At 45.4% G+C, this 21437-nt stretch overlaps 1 protein-coding gene across 3 annotated transcripts in view; it reads right to left on the bottom strand.

The window, feature by feature from the left end:
- Positions 1-1150: 1150 nt before the first annotated feature.
- Positions 1151-21437, bottom strand: part of RUBCN (rubicon autophagy regulator) — a 53732-nt gene continuing 33445 nt past the window's right edge. The window contains exons 8-22 of one of the 3 annotated variants that reach the window (XM_069065002.1): positions 21086-21130; positions 17651-17746; positions 16793-16908; positions 15959-16160; positions 15312-15413; positions 14077-14151; positions 11059-11119; positions 9470-9602; positions 8069-8214; positions 7362-7426; positions 6717-6955; positions 6070-6131; positions 5024-5177; positions 4142-4235; positions 1151-3718 (exon numbers count right to left, since the gene is read on the bottom strand). In XM_069065002.1, the coding sequence (XP_068921103.1) occupies positions 3555-3718; positions 4142-4235; positions 5024-5177; positions 6070-6131; positions 6717-6955; positions 7362-7426; positions 8069-8214; positions 9470-9602; positions 11059-11119; positions 14077-14151; positions 15312-15413; positions 15959-16160; positions 16793-16908; positions 17651-17746; positions 21086-21130 (1754 nt within the window). In that variant the 3' untranslated portion in view covers positions 1151-3554. The remainder of the gene's footprint in view (positions 3719-4141; positions 4236-5023; positions 5178-6069; positions 6132-6716; positions 6956-7361; positions 7427-8068; positions 8215-9469; positions 9603-11058; positions 11120-14076; positions 14152-15311; positions 15414-15958; positions 16161-16792; positions 16909-17650; positions 17747-21085; positions 21131-21437) is intronic. The other 2 variants (XM_069065000.1, XM_069065001.1) reach the window with 2 other exon arrangements.

The following is a 21437-nucleotide window of genomic DNA, read 5'->3' as shown; positions in this document are numbered from 1 at the left end:
CTCAGACCAGAGGCAGAGGTGTCAAACAGGTAATTGCGTCCCACCCCAAACATTAAAATGTTAACTGGGAAATGTTTAACAAAATAAATAAAAGCCCAATACAACACAGATTCTAATTTGTGGTTTCCTAAGTCACTATTCAGCCTGCAGGGATCCCAGTTCAGTTTAACACCACTATTTTAGGTTATATTCAGTCCCCAGTAACCAGCTAGGGAGGTGGGAAGGAAAGAATAAGAGGGACTGAGTCATAGTTTTAGGGGAATTATTCTCTAAGATTAACTACTGTTCTAGATTGATGAATCAAAATGCTAACTTCTACCTCATCCTGAGTTGTGTAACTATGTTTTATCAATGTGCAGAATTTCCTTATGACTCTGATAAATATTACTTCAAAATCTGGAAGGAGTCACGTGGGAGAGATGCCCAAGGGCATGAGGTGACTGCCAGTTCGGCCATCTCTCTCTATGCTAAAAAATGCTTGTATTAGGATAACACTAAGTCAGTAAAAATTGTTTCTGGCAGACTTGTACCTACAACTTAGAATACCTTTTTTTTTTTTCAGTCTCTAACAGAAATAGGTTAGGTAGGATCAGGAACCAACTTTAGAAGATAAATTTTTCGACATGGGTTTGAATACCCATGTGGAAATGTGAAACAAGCATCTGGGGTCTTAAGAGAACCTTAGACAGAAGCCAAGACTGTGGGCTATAGGTGAACACGAGCTGATAGGTAAAGCTGCTAAACCAAAAGAGGTGGCTGTTTAAGAAGTCACTCATGTGCCCCGGAGTCAGGAGGACCCCAGTTTGGTTCCGGCCTCAGACACTTAACACCCACACAAAAAAACTAGCCGTGTAACCTGGGGCAAGTTACTTAACCCCAACTGCCCTCCAAAAGGAAAAAAAGTCACTCATATTCTAGCTAAACTAATACTACATCTAAAAGACTCGATCCTTTCATCTACATTATGGCCCAGACTGGGAAACCTGCCCATTCTTGGACATGCTCTGCTCCTGGGGAGCCCCTAATCAGCAAAGACGGGAGAGAATGGGAAGAACTTCATTTCCTTAGTTTATTACAGGTGACATTGGACTGTTAGGCTGTGTAAGAAGTACAATACAGCAAGCAAAAATCCAGCTCAGAATACAGTGTATTTTATGACATACAGACGGATCATCTTTATTTATATTCAACACATTAATCACATTATTTATTACAACAGACTTGAATATCGTGGTGGAGAAAGTCAAGAACAGCCTCATTGGTGTAGAAGATTCACCTTCCACCCCTCTGCCATGTCCTGAATACTGTCCCCACTTTCGTAAGCAGCTGCCTTTTCCTTCACTTACAGAAAATATATATGTAGTTCCACTCACTCCATACAGAAGAAGAAACTTTCTTCAGTGGCTTCTTTACCCCACCCCTAAATTAAATCAGTGCATAGAGAAATCTCTCTCATATAGAACACTGGGTTTTCAGATACTGAAAAGTTGGAAAAGTGCTTTTAAAACATTCTCATGTTCCACCCCACACACACATACAACATCCTTCTCCCTTTTTGCCCTCCCTGCTCCTCACCCTCTACCCCCAAAAAAACAAAACTCAAAACCAGGGGCACTTTGGACGGTGCTAGGGATTTGACAGTTACTGGACCAGATTAACAACTTGGAATGGGGTAAAGGAAATGAAAGAACCAGAAAACTGCAAGATTCCCCAGCTGAACTGAGGAGCTAACAGCAGTGTTTCCTGTTGTAAACCTTAGCTACTGGAAAAGAGGCAGGGCAGCTAGACAGCACATTTCTCCTTCAGTGAGGGACTGCGGTTAAGAAAGCTTGGCCTGGTGGCCTATGTCAAAACTGGAGGCAGAGATCACCACCTTTCCTAACCAGCAGGCCTGCGGTCCTGTCACCGCAGCTTTTCAAGGCTCATCTCCAGGTTCTGGGAATTGGCAAATGGGCTTCCAGGCCCTCAGGTGGAGAGCGCAGGGCCGGCCGAGGCTGGAGGATTAGGCTTTCTGGAGGCTCGAGATGCCATGAGCAGAGGCCAGCACAGCACGCAGGCCTTCACAGCCAGGCTGAGGATTCTCCAAAGGAGTCGCACCATTCCCTGCCTCACTAGGGCCATCACACCTTTTCTCCCACTGACATACTTCTATTACGCGGTAAGCCTCATCCGTTCTATCAGCCCCCACTGAACGCACGTGACTTTCAGTTCCCCTCCCTGAGACAGAACATGGGCAATAACTGCCCGTGTTAGACACACGCAACAGCAGGAAGACAGGAACATGCAGACAAACGTGCCCAACAGCAGTCTGTAAAGCAGCAATGCTCCAAGTCTGGTTTTACTTGTGATGGACGAGGACACAGACATCAACTGGAAAGTGACCAAAAAACCCTCCACACAGGCATACGTTTCCAAATGGAAGACTTTTCCCCAAAGTACATAAAATGAAAAAAAGTAATTTAAAATAAGGACAAGTGGATACCTAAGTGTCACCAGGCTAGATGAAGTTTTTAAGTGCATGACTGGCAACAGTGGACTTGTGTCTTAGAGAAAGAAGCAACGTAAGTCACTCACTCGCTCACAGGGACCCAGCCACTTACAGCAACAACTTGGCTCTGCCTCCCCTAGGGGAGAGGACCTGCCACAAAAGGAATGACAACAAAGACTGGGCACCGAGGGCAGCACTGGGGTCACTGCTGGACGCAAAGAGGAAGAAGAGTTGGGCTTTACCTACAGTCACCAATGACCGGAGGCCCCAGTGGTGGGACAACCCTTAAGCACGGCAGCAGGATTTCTGCACTCAGTTTATGGTGAGATCAGGGAACCTGCCTGATTGCCAAAAACCCTCCCTGCTCCATGATGCCGAAATGGCTAAGTGTTAGATTTTTAACATGCAACGAGGGCTGATGGAACAGGAGAGACACACCTCAATCCCCTTTAAAGCAGGCAGTGAGCCGCTGCCTCAGGTACACCTGCTTTGGTTAAGACAGCTCCAGGGGCTGCTGTCAGAGGGCTGTTCCATTGCTATACCTTGTGCCAACCCCTCCAGAATAGCTTCTGTGGAAGCGACAGTAGGTGCAGTGTGCCCAGGATGCTATTTCTGCTTTATGCTGCTGCTCCTCAGGGTTTAGTCCAACCCAATTCCAGGGTTGGAGAGAGAGGGAAAAAAAATTTCATGTTTTAGTAGGAAAAGAGAAGCAAGTAGGTTCTAGTAGGGACTTGGAAGAACCTTGGTTCAGAAGCTCTAGTACCAACGGGAAAAGAGTGGGCCATGTACTGAGGATATGAGGCAGTAACCAGGAAGGGCAATGTGGCACAGCAGTCCTTGACCACTGCCAGTCCTAATGGAAATTTCTGACTCCCAACAAATCCTCTTCCATAGCAGACCATAAAGCAGGGAGACCAGTAACCTGGCACACATCAGGTATGGTGCCTAGATGAGGGGCTCATGTTAGTTATAAAAAAAATAAAAAACCCTCAGGGCAGCGGGTGGTTGGGGAGGGGGGAGTCCACAGGACGGCTCAGTTTTGAGTGTCTTGTGACACACACCATCTTCAGGTGGCCTCCAGAGCCACAACTTCGGCCGTCTCGTCCTCGTAATCAGACACACAGGACTCTAGGCTCTGCTTGGCCAGCAATTCTCTCCGGGCCTGCAGCCGTGTGCACTTGGGGCAGCTTCCAGACTTGAAGCAGGCTTTGTGGTAACAAGCTTTACATTCTACACAAGATTGGGGAGAGGGGTAGTGAGAGGGACGAGAGAAACAAAGAGAACAAGTCTCTGTTATCCTGGGCTTGGATCAATTACTACTCAACCACAACGTGAAGCATAGGACCACCAGAATAACACAGGTAGTTGCTCATTAAAACAAAACAAACAAAAACACATTTGAAATTCCAGAGCTGGAAGAGACTTCTGAGATCACCTGGTTCGCTCCTTTATTTTACATATTTTTTTTTAGATTAAGAAAACGGAGGCCCCCAAAGTCACTTGGCAGCCAGGGGTACAGCTGGGACTAGAATCCAGCCCTCCTGACCCTCACTCTGTTATCCTTTTCAGGATTCCAAAAGGTAACACTTGACAATTGAGAAGACAGCATGAGATGGGTTACTTTTGTTTTCTCCCCTTTCCCTCTGGCCTCACCTTCACAGGTCCGGCACTTATGAAGTTCAAATGGAAAAATGATATCATCCTCATTCTGACAGAACTCACAGATAAAGCCCTTGGCTTGGCAGAGCTGAGGAAGAAAACAGACAGGAAAGAGATGAAGGGCAGAATACCAGGGGCCCGCAGAAAGGGGCCATCCCCCTGGGGGATGTGTGAACAGGGAGTGGGACCTCGGGAGTCAGGACACTCAGGGCCCAGGTGGAAAGTCTGCATGTGTTCTCCTTGTGGCCCTGAGATCTGATTCACTTCCTTCCAGGTACTACAAACTCTAGAGCCCCACGGGGAAGAAGAGGTCAGAGCTAAGCCTAGCAATGTGGGTCAAGAATGTGTGGAGAGAAAGGCCAAGAACAAGACTGGATTCCTGACGCCCTTGGCCATGGGGCTGAATCTCAACAAGGGAAAGAAGAGAAGGGCCAGTTATATCTAGGACATCTTAAATATACTGCTCTAGTTTGGGTTGTCATTTAAAAACAAAATGTCCTAAGCACACAACAAACATTAAATGTAAAGGGTAAGGTCATCTCTCCACCATGGAAGTGGAAACCTTTGTCATCCCTCCTGACCCCAAGCAAGACTCTCTGCCCCTTCCCTTGCTCTAAGCTCCTCAACAGGGGAGACCCTAAGAACTCAAAATGGACATGGAGCACTGAAGTAAGGGATCTCTGGACTCCAGGCACTCTGGACACCAAGACACTGCCCGGACTGAAGTCTCCATGAAAGAAAAGGCTTCCCTTCTTATTCTCTGCATCTATTCAAGAATAATCTAGTAGAGATCGATCCTGTTCTAGTTCCTTCACTCTTTACTCACAACTGATCAATCAAAGCATTCACATGAATCAAAAAGCAAGATGTTCCCACCATGCAGTGCTGCACGTGGCTGGCACCTGCCCTGGCGAGCTCCGCAAGCTGAGGTGCCAGCTCCCCCTTCTTGGTGGCAGTCAAGTCATGGAGGGAGTACAGATGGAGATCTTCTGTCAAGTGGCCCGGCACCGTGTCAAAGGCATCCAGGAGGCTGTGAGGACACAGGGGGAGATACAGTGGGGTAAGGCTCTGTGGGAGCCCTCTACATCAGAACACAGCACGGGCAGCCACAGAGCCTTGGGCCCTAGCTGGAGCATGCTACTGCCTTGCCCACCCACTCTAGACTAGACCAGACCCTGATGGTGAGCAGGCTCCTGAAAAGTGACCCTTTTCAATTAAATGGGAGACAGATGACAGCCCTTCTTCATACTTCCAGTCACCACCACAAAAGTCTCTTCCATGAGATGAAGGTGACCAAAGCATAACTGGTGATGGGGTCTTAGAGTCAATGGTCTGGGCTTTACTTAGGCGAAGCTTAGAAACACAGAAACTATAAAGCAGTGGTTCTCAAGAGGTGGTCCACAGACCCCTGGAGGTCTTATGAGAAAGGGAATGGGGGGTTATGAGGCCAAAACTATTTTCCTATTAATAATAAGATATTATTTGCCAATTTAAAAAAAAACTCTTTTCTAACTATATCTATTTAATGCAGAATTTTCTTCATATATTTCAGTCAAAACAACATTACAACAGATTGAATGCTGAAGCAGATATGAAATTTAACTTTCTATTAAGCCAGAAATCAAATAGATTTGTATTAATATGTAAAACAATGCTACTCTTCTCACTAAATTTTGTTTCAGAAAATAGTTCTTTTTCATAGAAATGTTACTGATGTTAAGATGTAATGGATTTATTTTAAAATAAATAAATATTTTAAAAATCTGTCAGTTTTCATTTTCTAAGACCATAAATCTCAATACTGAACAACTCTTTGAGGTTCTCAGTGATTTTTAAGAGTGTGAAGAAGTCCTGACACCCAAAAGTTTGAGAGTAGCTCCTAGAAAGGGGTCCCAGGGCTATACAGCCCATGCAAGACTCACTCTTTTGCAAGCCGACAAGTCTTGAACATGTTCTTCATGTGGTACAGCTGGATCCGCAACAGCTGAGTAAAGAGATGTAAGGGAAGGGGAAGAGAACAAGGGGAAGTTTGGGCTTCAGAAGAGGCCAACTCCTTTGCACCTGAGAAGCCCACTCATCCATGAAACTGTACTGGAAGGCTCCTCAGAAATGCAGTGGGCCATGAATTTAAGACCTGGTTTGCCAATCCAGGCTGCTCCCAAATCTAAGTGATGACAGACCTGGGGAACATGGGTGGTCTGTTCAAATTCACAATGCTGACAGCTGGGCTGAGAAAAGAGCTCGGAAAGCCCAGCCCTCAGACATTTAAATACTTAATCTACCAGTAACAACACTTTTGAATGACTTATGTCCACAGACAGATCCATAGGGCATTAAATCCGCTTCTCTGGAGCAAGTAGTCAGGACCATTCCCAGGTTTAGAATTCTGCCTCAAACCAAACATCTGGAAAGGGGGAAGAAAAATCAAGAAGGACAAGGAACCTAACTTGGAAGTCCAAGCCAAGAGGAAGAAAAGCAGGAAGATATGAGAGCCTGGGTGGTACATGAAAGAAAGGAGGCAATGAGAAAGGAAAGAAGCTCTCTGATGGATCTCTCCCTGCTGCCTTACCCGGACTTGATTAAGCAGCTTGACCTTCCTATAGAGGGCACTGTTGATGTCCTGCACATTGAAGAGAGGATCATTCCAAATCTTGGTAAGCAAGTCCTTAGAGAAGTTGCTGACATAGTACTTGCTGAAGTCCCATTTGCGCAGAATACGACTAGGAATGACCACCTGAGCATTCCCATGGCAGCACTGGCAGAAGTACTTGCCCAGATATTCACAGTAACGAAGCCGCTTGATATAGTCTGGGGAACAAGAAGGTCAAGGTAGAGAGGAATAGCAAAGCTAGGGTCCTGCATCTAACTAAGGGTGAGGAACAGCCGGTGTCCTTGGTTGTAAGAAGGGCACAGGAATAACAGAACACCGTCCCCGCCCCAGGCTGCTGAGGATCTAGCCTTAGGGACCTGGTTGAAACATCTAGCTTTCATCATCACAATCCCAGTGACACAATCTAAGACAGCCAATGATACTCGAATGGACTGCTAGGGTTCTCCCAACTTCGTCCTTCCCTCACTCAGTCTCTATCTCCTTCTCCTGGATACTGTCCATCATTCTTTTTTCATCTCTTCTCTGAACATCCCTTCTTGTCTCCGAAGTGTGGATCATGGGGGAAGAGAAACCTGGGGAGCAAGGTGGGAAGACTGTACTCACCAGGGTCTGTTCTGATGCCACACCCTGCACAGCGGTAATTCTGCTTGGCCACAGCAATTTTTCTCCTGTGGAAAGAGAGAGTGAATCAAGGGTTGGCAGACATTTGGCTAGTGTATCTTGTGTGCCTTTATGTTAAGGGGTTAGGAGATATTGACACTGGGCTTTCACTTGCCAAGAGTAGATTACAAAGAGAAGACAATTTACTTATTTGCAGGTTTGGCCATCTGGCTTTTGTGACCCAATTACACACCATAACTGACCCTGGGGGAATAAGGCTACAATTTTAAAAAGGGATGCTTACAGTGGACAACCTTCATATCAGAATACAGGCTCAAAAAAGCAGGGTAAGAAGGTCAATAATAGAAGAGAAGGAAACCACTCAAAACCAAATACTGTAAAAAACATAGTAGAAATCACTCAAAACCACTGAAAAGAGGATGAAGGTCAAGGAATACCAGTAGTTAGTTATCTTGTTATAAGAATAACTCTGCATAGGTACCAGAGGTAGAGATTAGTGTCACTAATCAACCCCTTGAAAGAGTAATATTCAGGAGAGGTCACAATATTCTCCCACTTAAAGGAAATTAGATGAGATGGTAGGGCACTATAGTTGGTGAGGCCACATATTGAGAAGGGTGAAAGATCTCTGGCACAGAAATCACTGGAACCTTATAAAACAAATGTTATGAAACAAACTGGCTGCTTACGTGGGGGCAGGATGGATGTTAAAGATTATCTGGGGCCGAGGCGGGGCCCACTCCAGATTCCCTCGAACTCTGATGCGTAGCTTGTAGATGTCAGCGTGCTGCCCGTCATCTGGCGAGATGGGCAATGAGTCAGGGATGGGCAGGAGCTGGAGAAGAGAGATAAGAGGGACCTGGAGGGTAGCAGCACAAGAAACTCTTCCCTCCTTTGTTGATTAATCAACAAGAATTTGTTAAGTCACTACTACTGGCAAGATACTGTGCTAGGGAAAACAAAGACAAAAATGAAGCTGTCCCTGCCCTCCAGGAGACGATGAATACCCCATGTATTCTGCTGCTGAACAAATGGTGACTTCAGGTCCAGCTTTCTCCCTGAGCCCCTTCTGGCCCTTCTCCATCTTCCTTGGGCTCCAGACCAGCCACTCTGTCTGAGCCAAGTCCACTGATTCTCAGGCACAATTTTCCAACAATCGCCCAAGAACTCGTCTCTGCTATTAAAATTCTGTCACTGTCCCCAAGGAGGAACCATGGCCCAGTGGGAGGAGATCGTTAGGGTGCCAATCCAGAATCTCATGTCTGGTTTGGGGACAGACCTAGCTTTAGTCTAGGATCAGAAGGCATTACTCTTTTTTTATTCTGATTGTCACTGCCAGAAATGACTCCTTACGTGGTCTGCTGAAATTTATGGCCTCCTCAGTTTTAAAATGCATTAAATATGTGAGATTACAAAGAGAATTAATTTTGCTGAAATAGTTATTAAAATATTTTACAAGAAGTTTACAGATACCAGGTTAAAAACCCCTGGTCTGGAGGATGTTGGGAAGAATGGTGTGTCAATCTCTGTGATCCCTAGAGATATGGAGGAGAACATGAACAGGACTGGGTCCCTGGATTTGCTGTGGAATGAATATAAAGCCTGAGCATGACCCCAAACTCAGCTGGGCCTCTCTCTGAACGAATGGGACAAAATGTCCTGCATCTTACTTGCTTTTCTCCCTATGATCAGAGACTAGGATTAGGGTCAAGATTCACCACGTGTAAAGCTATCTAGCACCTCCAAAGCAAACAAAAAGAGAAGTCTGTCGTGGGGTGAAGAGGCAAGTTGTCTATGCCAGAAAGCCTGTCCCTGGCTCCCTCACAGACACAACCGGGTGAGAAAGAGCCAGAAGCAGGAGTTCTGCTGCTCAGTCTAAGGTGTGGCCTATGAGTACCAAAGCAGCAGATCCACAAGCAGCCCTTTTCCCTGATGGGAAAACCCTGAGTTGGGAGCATGCTTCCTTCACCCCAGAGGTCATGTGTGCAAAGGAGCTGGGAGGAGAAAAGAGAAATGCCACATGAGAAAGCCTTATGGCAGGTTTGAAGCTGGATGGAAGAGGGTGAAAGGAGCAGGAGGGGGACCTTTACCTTCTGTGGGGCGTCGTGCTCAGGAACCAACCACTCTAGCTCTGAGGCGGCTGGGAGCTGCATCCCCTCAAACTGCTTCAGAAGCCCCATGGCCACAGCCTCGGCCGAGGTGGAATGCAGAAAACAGTGGGAGCTGGTGGTGAGAACAAGACAGGAAAAAGAACGTGCAGGCTGAGTGTCGGGAAGGAGGGAGGGCTGTAAGGCCAGCCGGGTGACCCCACCTCTTCTCTGGGCTATGGGGAAGAAGGGAGGTATAGACTGGAGGCCACGGTTTGTGTCAACTGTTTTTTTTCTTTAACTTCTCTTTTTACCCTAACTGGCGGCAGGAGGTGCTTAGGGGGGGGTTTCCTTTGTTTCTTTCTTCTTTTCTGGGGGGGTGTAATGGGAATGTAAATTTTGAAGATCTTCCCTGACCCTAGGCTAAAGTGCACCTGGAGCCTGGGGTGGGAGGCTTGTTTTTCAGTAGATACTTCTTGATTGGCCAGTGAGTCAACAAGGTTGTTACATTCTCTGAGCCAGGAGAAGGCTATATAAACCCTGATGTGAGGCTTTGTTTTGGGGCTCACTTTGAGAAGTGTTCTGTGATTTGATGAAACTCTGGGCTAGCCCTTGTCCAGAGCCCCACCCGGCTTTGAAACCCAGATGTTGTTTGGTATGAATGTAATGGTTGCACAGTTTGGAAAGCTGTGTACTTGATCTGTTTCTGTCTTGATAATTCTGTCTGTATATTCTGAAGTTCAGAGTGCTGACCTTTTTCCCCTGAACGAGGTAAATGATACATATTTGACTGATTAAAGTAAGCTTGTTAACCCATTTTGAGTTGCTTTCCTCTATCAAAGCAGATCCAAGAACCTGTGGTGGCAGCAAACCCTGAGGACGCTTGGGGTGCTTGCTGCGAGAGGGGGCAAGGTAATTGGGGTTGAGTGACTTGCCCAGGGTTGCACAGCTAGCTGAATCTGAATTCAGGTCCTCCTGACTCCAGGGTCAGCGGTCTCTCTACTGTGCCACCCCTCGCTGCCCTGGAGAGTTTCAAGTCTCCTAAGTCTGATTTTCCTGAATTCTCTTATTTTCATATTCATATTCATATTCCTCGGGTGGGATCTGATTTATGGTGTGGAAGAAAGCACACTGGCCTTGGGTTCAAGTCCCCAGCTCCCTTAGCATATAACCACTTAACACTTAAGAATGGCTAACCCTCACTTCAAGCATGTGTTCTACTTAAGGCTTAGTGTTCTCAGAACAGAATTCTAGGGCCTTAAGCGTTAGAAAGGAAGGGTCTGAGAAAAGGAAGGAGTGGGATAAGCACTGATACGGTGCCCGTTGTGTTCTAGCCTGTGACAAGCCCTCGCTGGATCCTGGAGGAGGCCCTCCCTTTCTCCCAGTGCAGGAATGCTCTCCCCACACCCCTGGACAGGTGGCCTTGCAGCAGCTGCTGTCATGCCTCCATGCTCACCATTAGGGACTGAGCCGAGCTGACCTGTAGCCCAGCCCTGGAGGCAGCCCAAGCCTGCTGTCCCCCGGCCCCCCAAGAGACCTGACAGTTTCTCCTCGTGCCTCAGGGAAAGAGGTGTTACCAGGGAAACACTTACAAGGACTCCGAGGAAAGGTGGGATCTGGTGCTGGAGCTTGTGCTCCTCCTGATGTCAGCATCTGAATGCAAACAAAATGTGAGGAGAACAGAAGAGAAGGTAAAGGACCACAAAGTAAGCAATCCTTCCATGCTGTGGCCAATGAGGCACTCTGCAGGGGACAACTATGGGCTGTTTTCTATGGAGGATGAGAAGCAGGGTCACAGCGGGGAGAGAGGGTCAGGGACGCTCTAGGAATAACCCACAGTTCAGCGGTCACAGGCGACACCACCAGGTGAGGATTACGCACAGCACCAAGGGGGACGGAGTGGTTATGGACTCACACAAACACATACAAAAATCTGGTGGGAAACGACTAAGGAAAGAGATTAAGCTAAGGAAGGATCCTAACAGGGACAGCATCACACCACTGCCAGGTCACAAGCAACAAGAAACAACTACACCCAGCCAGACTCTCTTCTGACAGGTCCTTGCCCCATCACTACTCTGGCACTTACTTCCCCAATGAATACTGAAACATCTCGTAAGGGCCACAGTGGGAGAGACCTCTGGACTTTGGGGAGGGCAGGGAGGGGGAAGGTCCTCAAAGATGAGGCTTAGCCAAACAGGCTTCATTGTCCCGTGAAACAGGGAGCACAGACATTTCTCTATGGTTCAGTAAATCCCCAAAGAAAAAACTGAGTAAAACACAGACCTGGAAGGAGAACTAAAAAACCGTATGTACTCCTTCCTAGAGCTCTTCGGGTTAAGTTTGTGAGAAGTTGGTAAATTTTTTTACCTTATCAAGATTTTTGGGAGTAAGCTTCTAGTACTGTCAAGCACCCCCTACATTTACTTGAGATCTAGAGGAGAGGAAAAGGGGAGCGAGCAAAGGCTGCTGAGGGAGGCTGCCCTGCGGCCTCCACCTAGGTCAGGAGGACCCAAATGCTCTCACCATTCTAGTTCACTCCTTCAAAAGTCAGCTCAAAACTTGCCATCCCTGATGAACTTCATCCCAAACTCTGACTAATTCCCTGTTCTCCATTCCCATAGCATGAATATAACTATGAATTTTATGCTTACTGGTATGGCGCCTAAATGTTTGTGTGTGTGCATGCAGCCTTGTTCAAGTTATAGATCTTTGGCAAGAGGTTCAAAGACAAATGGACATTGGAGAATACGTCCTTCCCTTATGTGAGCTGGATCATTTTTAATCAAAGAATTTCCTGGCAAATTCACAGGATCAGAGGATTCTAAGCAGGAAGAAAACTTAAGAGACGATCTAGTCTGATACTGATATTTTACAGTAATAAATGTGAATCTCTGAGGGTCAACTGTCTTGGCCAAGGTCAAACAGGCAATTAAGAAGCAGAGCTGGGACTCAAATTCAAGCCTGCTGAACCCAGACCAGTGCTCTTTCCCTGCACATCAAACCGAACGAAGCCCCACACAATCTCTTGTACCACAGAGAGTTCGCCAAGCATTAAAGTTCTTCGGTCCCCAGGGTACAAGAAAGGAAGAGAGAGAAGATGGCATGCTTCCCAGAAATGGAAGAAGCTGCCATATTTAAAAAAGAAAAAGAAAACCCTCAGGTAACTAATTCTCTTCAAGGCAAGGAGAAAATGTGATGTGATAAGTAGGAAAGGCACCTGAAATTTCAAATGTCCTCAGTTTGTCAAACTTTGATGACTCACTGTGAGGGGCTGTGATTTCTCCAGTACAAAGGTCTGGGTCCAGTATTCAAGCCCCTCCATAATTTGGCATTTCTAACCTTTTTAGGAGACGGAAATTACATCATAAAACACAATTTCTGATGCTTCTTAGGTAATGAAAGTCAGGACCACTCAGGAACTCTGGCGATAATCATTTCCATCTTCTCCAAACCTCCTAGCTTTTTTCTGCCAAGTCAGGTGGAATAAAGAAGAAAATCAAACAGAAGTCACAACTGCCTCTACATTCACAGAAGATAACTCCATTAGCTTGGAAGAAGAGATACTCTTGATATGTAGAGCTTACTGAACTGGGAGACCCTGAGCAGGCTTAAAAAAAAAAAGAAAAAGAAAAAAAGTCCTCAAGGATTTAGGACTTTAATACTAAAAGAAATTTGATCTTTAGAAATTTCTTACCAAATAGTAAAGGAAACAAATGGAAATAAGATGGGATTACAAGGACGTCGGAAGAAATGTGGTAAAGCATCTTAGCTGAACAGAAGTGTCCCAAAGGTCAGATAAGGCCCAGTGCCTCATTAGAGCTCATCTCATTAGACCTGACAGCCCATGCAAAGCAAAGAGACTACAGCCATAATGGAAATGTCTGAAAGGTAAGTAAAGACTTTTGATGCTAAAATGGTCCAAGATGTGTTAGATCCAGGGTACATTAGTTCTGTTCTATTATTCAAGAAAAACTAGATCAATAATAGATAACTATTAAGGATGAATGTGAAAGGCACCTAAACTACAGCATTTCTATACTGCTTCTCATTGCATATACTAATCTATATAAAAGTAATTAGTAGTATTACCTAATGTGTGTTCTTAGCTATTTCATAAAACATTTTGCATTTAATTATAGTTCCATGGAAGAATATGTTCTACCTTCAAGCGGTTAGCTCCTGCTAAGAACTAATGTTTTGGCTCCTGAGGCTTCCTTGTCTACTCGGTAAGAGCCAATCCTGAGTACAGACTCTTGAATTTGGATTCTATAAACCTGTCAGGCCACTTTATTATAATCTCTCTATCTAAATAGCACCAGTGGTTAAATTATAAATCTGACCTCTCACCTCCAACTTACCCCCTACATTGACCATTTACCTTGGAATTTTCAGAGCATCACAAGATGAGTGATGGGGCCTGCAGAGGCCAGGAGTTCAGTAAGGCTCCTTCTACATACATGGCTTCCATTTTCAGGTTTCTGCCTAGTTCCCCAAGAAGCCTTGTCATTCTCTAGACCACTAACATGGAGCTACATGAATCACTGGGCACACACACGTGCTAGAGACATACGTGAACACACACAGAGAACACTCTTAACACAGGCTACCTGAAAACAATGAAGCCATGGACACTGACAGTCCGTTCTTTGACGAGTGAATCAGGTTAGAACCATCACTACCATCTGTGTAACAACGGTAACAAAATGGTGCACTTCAGAGCTCAGGTCACAGGAAGGAGAAGTAACAGGGGAGGGACAAGACTGGAGCCCACTACCACCTTCTGGGTGCCAGAACTTAAATTAACCCTTCACTTTTACATCCCCAGATCAAACTCTGGCCTAACTTGGAAAACTGAAGTCAAGTCCAGAGAGCAGGTACCCACCAAAGCTCAAAGGACATTTTTACTCCACCTCTCCAAACCCATCTGAAGGCATGCTCCCTATGGCAAGGTAACAACCATAGCCCCAGCTGGTCCACGCATGCTGGCTCTATTTCTTGCCAGCTGAGAAAACTGAGCCTGACTAGTAACAGCCCCTGGGCAACATCACCAGGTCACTTCAGTGTTCATAAATAAGTTTCCCTTCAAGTTGTCTGTCTTTCTATGGTACTTAAGCTTTGGTATTAGCAGGTAGATTCCAGGGTCATAAAGCTACATTCATCTCTGCACAGTGGGAGAAATACCATGTCAGAAAGTCACCTTTGGTAAAGGTTTCGATTCTTAGCAATAATATAGCCCATGAAATTTAAATGGTTCAGAAGATTCCTCCCTCCCGGTTTCATGGGCTTGAAGGAAAACTGGAAGGATCTTTAAGCATCTCTCATGAAAAGAACTAAGAAGTGGCTCCTATACTTCTACGTATAGTAACTTCCAAGTTATCTAGGTATTTTTTTTAAAGCAATCGGGGTTAAGTAACTTGCTCAAGGTTACACGGCCAGTTATTTTTGTGTGAGTGTTAAGTATCTGAGGCAGGAACGGAACCCAGGTCTCCTGACTCTGGGGCCGGCGCTCTTATACTGCACCACCTGGCCGCCCCAGTTATCTAGGTATTTTGAGCAACAGGCCAACTTTCAAATGGAGCAAAGATCCAGTTACTACATCTGGAGATCTACATAAGCAAGTGAGGTCCCTAGACTGATATGAGCAGGAACCCAGAGCCTCTGAGAACGATGGGTCTACTCTAGCAAGCAAGTTACTATGGATCATTATAGACACAGCTAGTTTCCTATAAGGGAATGTGTTTCATTTTAAAGTTCCTACCTAGGGTAGGTTCCTGAAGCTGCAATCCAAGGCTGAAGGAAGAAAACAATGGAAATGTATGTGTAAAAGAGTGACATCTTTTACCTTGGATCTCAAATTCATCAACTTCATCTGTGGAGCCAGAGTCAGAAAGTCGTGCTGAATCACGTGAGCTGAACTGGGAGCCACTGGAAGTGACCAGAAAGCCTATTTTCAGGGTAAGAGAAAAGTAGTTAACAAGACTGCCATGTGCCATCATGACTTAGCAATCAAAGAAGGAGAAGAGGTAAGGTGGTGAGGCCCTAAGTAACAAGACAAGGCAGGAACTCAAAAAGAGGTACCAAGAAAAACCCCAACTGTTAAACAGGATAAAAAAATGAAAATATTTTACTGGTTCATCATCTCAGAATCCATCATGTAAACAGAATGTAAAGTTAGGACTTGTAGCCTTGGCTTCCAAAAAGGTTGAGTTACCCTAGCATATTAAAGAGCAGGAAAGAAAAATCACTCTTGGGAACACAGGAACAAACTTGGGACAAGAGTAGTTCCTTTGAAGAGAAACAGACTAGACCCTGCTGGGTCTTGTAAGAACAATGGGGATGAGATGCTGGAGAGGCCTACCACGGAGGAGCAGAACGGCCCCAGTGGGAGGATGTTTCAAATGAACTCCGGAGGTCCCTGACGGACTAGACTAAGGCAGGGCAGGGCAAGAAAAGGCAAGGACAAACTGGGGCCGGCTCACAGAGACTCACTGCCATGCTCGGTCTCCTGCTGGGCAGGGAGGAGGTTGGTGGTGCGGATCTGCTGCCGTCGGAGACGGATTTTCTGTTTTAGCTCCTGGATCTCCTTATCACTGTCATCTTCCTCCTCCTCCAGGTGCTGGTTCATCATATTGCACTTCATTAGTTCAATGGCAGCGATCAGGGACTCTGAGATGCTAAAGTGGGCATTCTCCTAAGACAGGGAAGGTACCAAAGGAAAGTGACTTGATGAAGATGTTAAAGGTCCCACTGATTAAACATCTCAAGACTGATGTCCCCAGACACTCGCTGCTTTGGCTCATCACACTCTGAGCTACCAGAGGAAGAGCTGATCACTAGAAAGCCACTTTTCTAAGTTCTCTCTGTGTGCATCGCTGGGCAGCTATGCTCTACCTCATCTGAAAGCAGTTCCCTCTTCCTGCACCACCTCCAGCAGAAACAAAAGCCAAGGCAGTGGCCCGAGCGTCCTTCCTTGTAATCTGGGGCCTGTACAGCTGCTTCTTTCCTACAGACTTACACAAAGGAGAGTGAATATTGCTGTTCTATGACTTGTATCAAAGCACTTAGGAAGGGAATCTGGAAAGAGCATTTTTAAGTGAGGAATCAAGGAAACAGATGACACACCCAACTCCTCACTGTCCGCATTCTAGCAAAAGATCAGGGATGAACTATTCACATTCAGAGAGAAAGGCTCCCTAGAGTTGCCCAGAGATGGATCTGAGCTAGCTTCTGTTTGTGAGGGGTAAAACAGGGAGACTCATGTGAGGACCACGGCCTCTAAAGTCAGCCTTTTTCACCTCCTCTTCAACTCCTGAGGCTCTTTACCTTCTCCAGGTCCGCACAGCTACCAAAATCCTGTTCAGACAAGTAACTGATGAGGGACTGTCCTTCTGAAGGCCTTCGGAACATGCCTTCCCCTGAGCATAGGTATTGATTACCATCTGGGAAAGAAAAATGGAGAAATGTGGTCAGCTTTGAATGGGGACACATATCATGGGAGTCAGCTTGTTAAAGAATGAAATATCTGGAACAGCAAAGGTGCTCCCCGCCTTCTCCAGGAAATAGAACCAAATTGGAGGGAACAAATCTCTCCCTCTAAACCTCAGAAAGTCCAGTTCACTGAGACTCTTGGTAGGAAAGTTTGGTGAGGTCACTGGAGACAGACAACCCTCAGGGAGTGCCACAGATGAAGCCTAATCAGAGTTCTCTGATTATACCTGCAACAGACAAGCCCCATTCCCTACCCCAAATTCCTCTACTAAGAATCAGAAAAGGATATTGTCCCCCTGCTGTCACTAGGAGCCTCTAGGCACAGCAGGTTCTCTAGTCACCTCACCAAGGCCTCCACAAGGGCATCTTCAAAGTCCTATTGACTCTGCAGGAGATGTCGGCCATCGGATCTAGACCATCAGATAGAAAGACAAGGGCCAACAGAGGGAGAGGAGGGAAGTATCAAGGAGGAGCAGCAAGAAAGGAAAGTAATAGAAAAGTGTGATTTATAGCACCAGAGTCAGGAATGGTGAAAGGGAAAGTTAGCCCATACAATATGTACTTTCTACAAGACTATTTCAGAGTGTAGGGGGTTCGGCACAAAAGCAGGGAAATGAAGATAGAAAACAAACAAGACATACCCCACTTCTCCCCCCAGCCCTGGCTTTCCTGACACCCTGCACACTCACTCACCATACTCCATGTCCAGAGAGCTGGGAATGCTGATTTCACTGTTCTGGCCAGAGGAGGAGATAGGTGCTTTCAACTTTGAGCTATCATTTCTGGATTCTGATATCAGAGGGGGGAAAAAGACAGAAAAAAGGGGTAAACAGTGAAGAAACATCCCTTTTCAAGTTTAGAATTTAAGCCTTTAAGGTATACCCATCCCTACTTCTCTTGACAAAAAAGGGGAGACTACATACTAACAGGGAAACAATCCAGGAACATGTGGAAAGGAGAAATGAAGCCAAGTCAAGTGGTCTCCAACCACTTAAGAAGAGAAGGTAACAAGAGTGGATAAGAATGTGGGAAACAAGCAAATCAAAAGGGTTTAAGAATCAGCTATCCCACTGTCTTTTTCTTCTTTACCCAATGTTTATATTGTCTCTAGGGAATTTCTTGCTAAGGGCCAGGGTCATTCACGAGACCATTTTTCTCACCAAGATGTCAGAAATGGAATAACCAGAGAACCACTAGATTGTCTCAGTATACCCAGGAAGAAAAAAAATTGCATGTTTTTTTAACCCAAATCCCAATTTATTTCACCTGTCTTCCAAAAGAGACCATCCTCCCCCCCCATAATATCCTCAATTTAGGGCACATTTGCCTTCAGAAGTCATCTCTTTACTGCCACAAGAAGGCAAACATGCAAATTTCTCATCTTTCCTGAACATTAGAATGCAAAGTTACAAGGAAGTCTGCACTGGCCACTCAGTTTTATTTTATACAATTGGATCTGGACTGAAAACTTAACACGTGCAAATTAAACCCATTCCTGCACTGGGTTAAAGAAATCAAGCAGCTGCCTTAATGGCAATATCATCAAATAAGTACTCAAGTTAAAAACGGGACAGCTGCGGCTGGAAATACCAAGCGAAAGAGATAGGACTGGTTGTACCCAGCCTTATCAGAATTGTGACAAAAGATGGTCACTTGTTGTCCCAGCATAAAAGGGTTATGGGGAGTGATTGGACTGGATGCAAGAAAGGTCCTGGTGTTCTACAGAGGTTATCATGGCCAGTTCTCTGCCAGAAAAGGAACAGAGCGGGCCCTGAGGTTGTGAGACATCAAGGGGGTTAGGACAGCAAGGGGTTCCCTGTGGGAACCGAGTAAACCACACTGACTCCATCTTGTGACTCAATTCTCCAGCTTGTTCAGTTTCCTTTCTATTCAACTGAGGGTCTAGTCTAACTTCTGTCCTATGAGAAGAGTTTATTCAATTGTGGGGATTAGGAGAAAACCTTATTTTAATTGTCTGTACCTATCCCTACATGGCTGAGAATCTGGACCACCTCTACCTACTCCTTAGAGACCGTTAATTAAGGACCGAGGTTATGCCGACCAGAAACCCAGTCAGATCCTAAGATTGATGCCAAGAAGTTTTTTCGCCATTACACATCTCATATGTCTTATCTGAAAACTGGCCCCGTGCTGATCAATCAGTTATTGTTTCCATGTCCCTTTGATTAAATACAGATACTTTGTCAAGTGGGACACCTCCTTTACTGATTTCAGGGAATTACACGCATTCGATCTCCCTCTCCCAACTCAGAAAGTCCCTAAGCTTTTCTCCAATTAAAAATCAGATTGCCTAATTTTGCATTATGGTCCATTGTTTTCTTTTAATTAATTGGTCTTATTTGATTGTTTTTAATGTATAAAAAAATCTGTCTCCCCCTGTATTCAGGGTCCAGTGCTAAAGCTGAGGAAGCCTACTGGTTCCAATTTGTCAGGCAAGTGCCATGCATTGCTTAACAAATCAATGTGCTCAGAAGGTGGAACTTTTGTTTCCTCAGTCATTTTCATCTTTCACCAGACACAGTTGCCAAGAGAAAAGGAGTGCATTCAGGGCAGGTGAGTAAGGGATAAGTGATATCCAACTCTCCTCTTTGACAAAGAACACCAACTCGTCAGCTGTTCTACTTAGGGCCTGCTATCTATCACATGGTTGGATGAGGCCTCTGGTGTACTGTTTCAACTTTGAGCGCTAAAGGATCACATTGGTCAGGCTGAGTCCCTGATCATCAGACACCACAGTAAGGAGAGAATGGCAAGGCTAGGAGTGCGTAATAAAGACATGTTGCTGAGGTCAGCAACAGATAATTAGTCATTAGTCTACTGTGACCAGGCAGGGAATGGAATGCCCAGTGACCCAGAAATTACAGAATTTTCAGTTAGAAAGCATCAACCTACAATGTAGTGGAAAAGTCCCTCTCCAATACTGTTGGCAGATGGTAATTTTTATTATCTGGGCAATGGGGAACTCATTACTAGTAATTCATTTCTTAATTGACTAAACTGTTAAAGTTAGGAGGTTCTCTTCCAAGTTGAGCTAAAAATCTGCCTTCTTGTAATTTCCATTCCTAATTTTGTCTTACAGAGCAACACAGAACAAAGGGAATACCTTCTTCAAATATATGAAAAACTCCACTGCTGAAGACAACTATCATACCTCTATCCAGTCTCTTTCTTCTCAGGCTAGGTATACCCAATTTTTTTTCAACCATTCTTTTTAAGGACATGGTTTTCAGAATCTTTTCCATCTGTTTTGCCAGTGTCCCCCTTTAAAATGTAGCATCTAAACTTGAATAGAAGCTACTGGACACAGTTCTAATGTTTGTTCAACAACCACAGTAGAGACCACATGAACAAGGCTTATTTCACTGAGAAAATCCTGAACAGTGGCTGAAATGGGAAAAAAAACCGAACAACTCCACAGCCTGGACAGTGGTAGAAAATGGATAAAAGGGCAAAAAAGAGTGGGGATGGTAAAAAAAAAAAAAACATGCAGCACTTGCTTCTGGGTCATAAGGAGGAGAATACAAACTGGTGTTAATTCAAGAGAAGCAATATGGTTTGGTGTTAGTCCCTGAGAAATTGTGCCCCCAACCCACTGTAAAATCTCTGGATGACTTACATCCCTCAATTTCAATGGGAAAAATCACATGGATAATTTTTTACTTCTAGAGACTGCCAAGAGTCTGAACCACTTAACTTCAGCAGAGATGCTCTAAGGGTCAGTTAGGCTGATTTGGGGGTCAAGCCTCCTGGTTTCCCTCACTTCCCTCAAGACTCAGCTCCAAGCCAACCTTTTGCAGGCGGTCTTTCCTTACCCTCTGAGGCTGCCTAGCTTGTACGTACATAGTTGTTTGCACAGTGTCTACCTACCCACCATTAGATACCATGGGCTCTTGAAGGCAGGGAATGTGTTTTTTGCCTTTCTGTGTACCCCCAGCACCTAGGCCCAGTGCCTGAAAATGCTTAAGACTTTAACAAACACAAAGGGCAAAGATGCCTCCAAACTAACCAGACTTGATTTAACACCAGAATGTGAAGGGAGGCTCTGAGTCAAGCCAAAGAAATGGTTGCAGGTGAGGAGATGGAAGAGAACAGGACTGGTTCCCAAACCTGCAACAGGATCTTCAACTATAATGGTGATATTCCTGAGGCCTTCTGTAGGTGGAAAGAAAGGAAGGCAGAAAGAATACAGAGACAGTGGTGAGAGGGTGAGAGGGTGAGAGAGACACAGAGAGGGGGAGAGAGACAGATCCTCTTTTTACTTACCACATACCATCTTTCACCATCTCAGGGGAATATTCTACCCTGCTGGTGAAGCCCTCCCTGGTTCCCTTTTCTAATACTGTTTTTAGAATTTTATGATTCCCTCTGTATCCCTTTGGATTCAGGAACAGGGGGCAGAGGAAAGAAGATGGCCATAGGCCAGTGAGCAAGAACAGGGCAGGTACCAGGGACTAGCAGG

The sequence above is a fragment of the Petaurus breviceps genome, unplaced genomic scaffold (genome assembly GCF_028583685.1).
Source record: "Petaurus breviceps papuanus isolate PSGF00001 unplaced genomic scaffold, PetGlider_PUasm1.0 90654, whole genome shotgun sequence".
Lineage (NCBI taxonomy): Eukaryota > Metazoa > Chordata > Mammalia > Diprotodontia > Petauridae > Petaurus > Petaurus breviceps.
The sequence above is the reverse complement of the archived record's forward strand: the minus strand, read 5'-3'. Positions and strand labels throughout refer to the sequence as shown.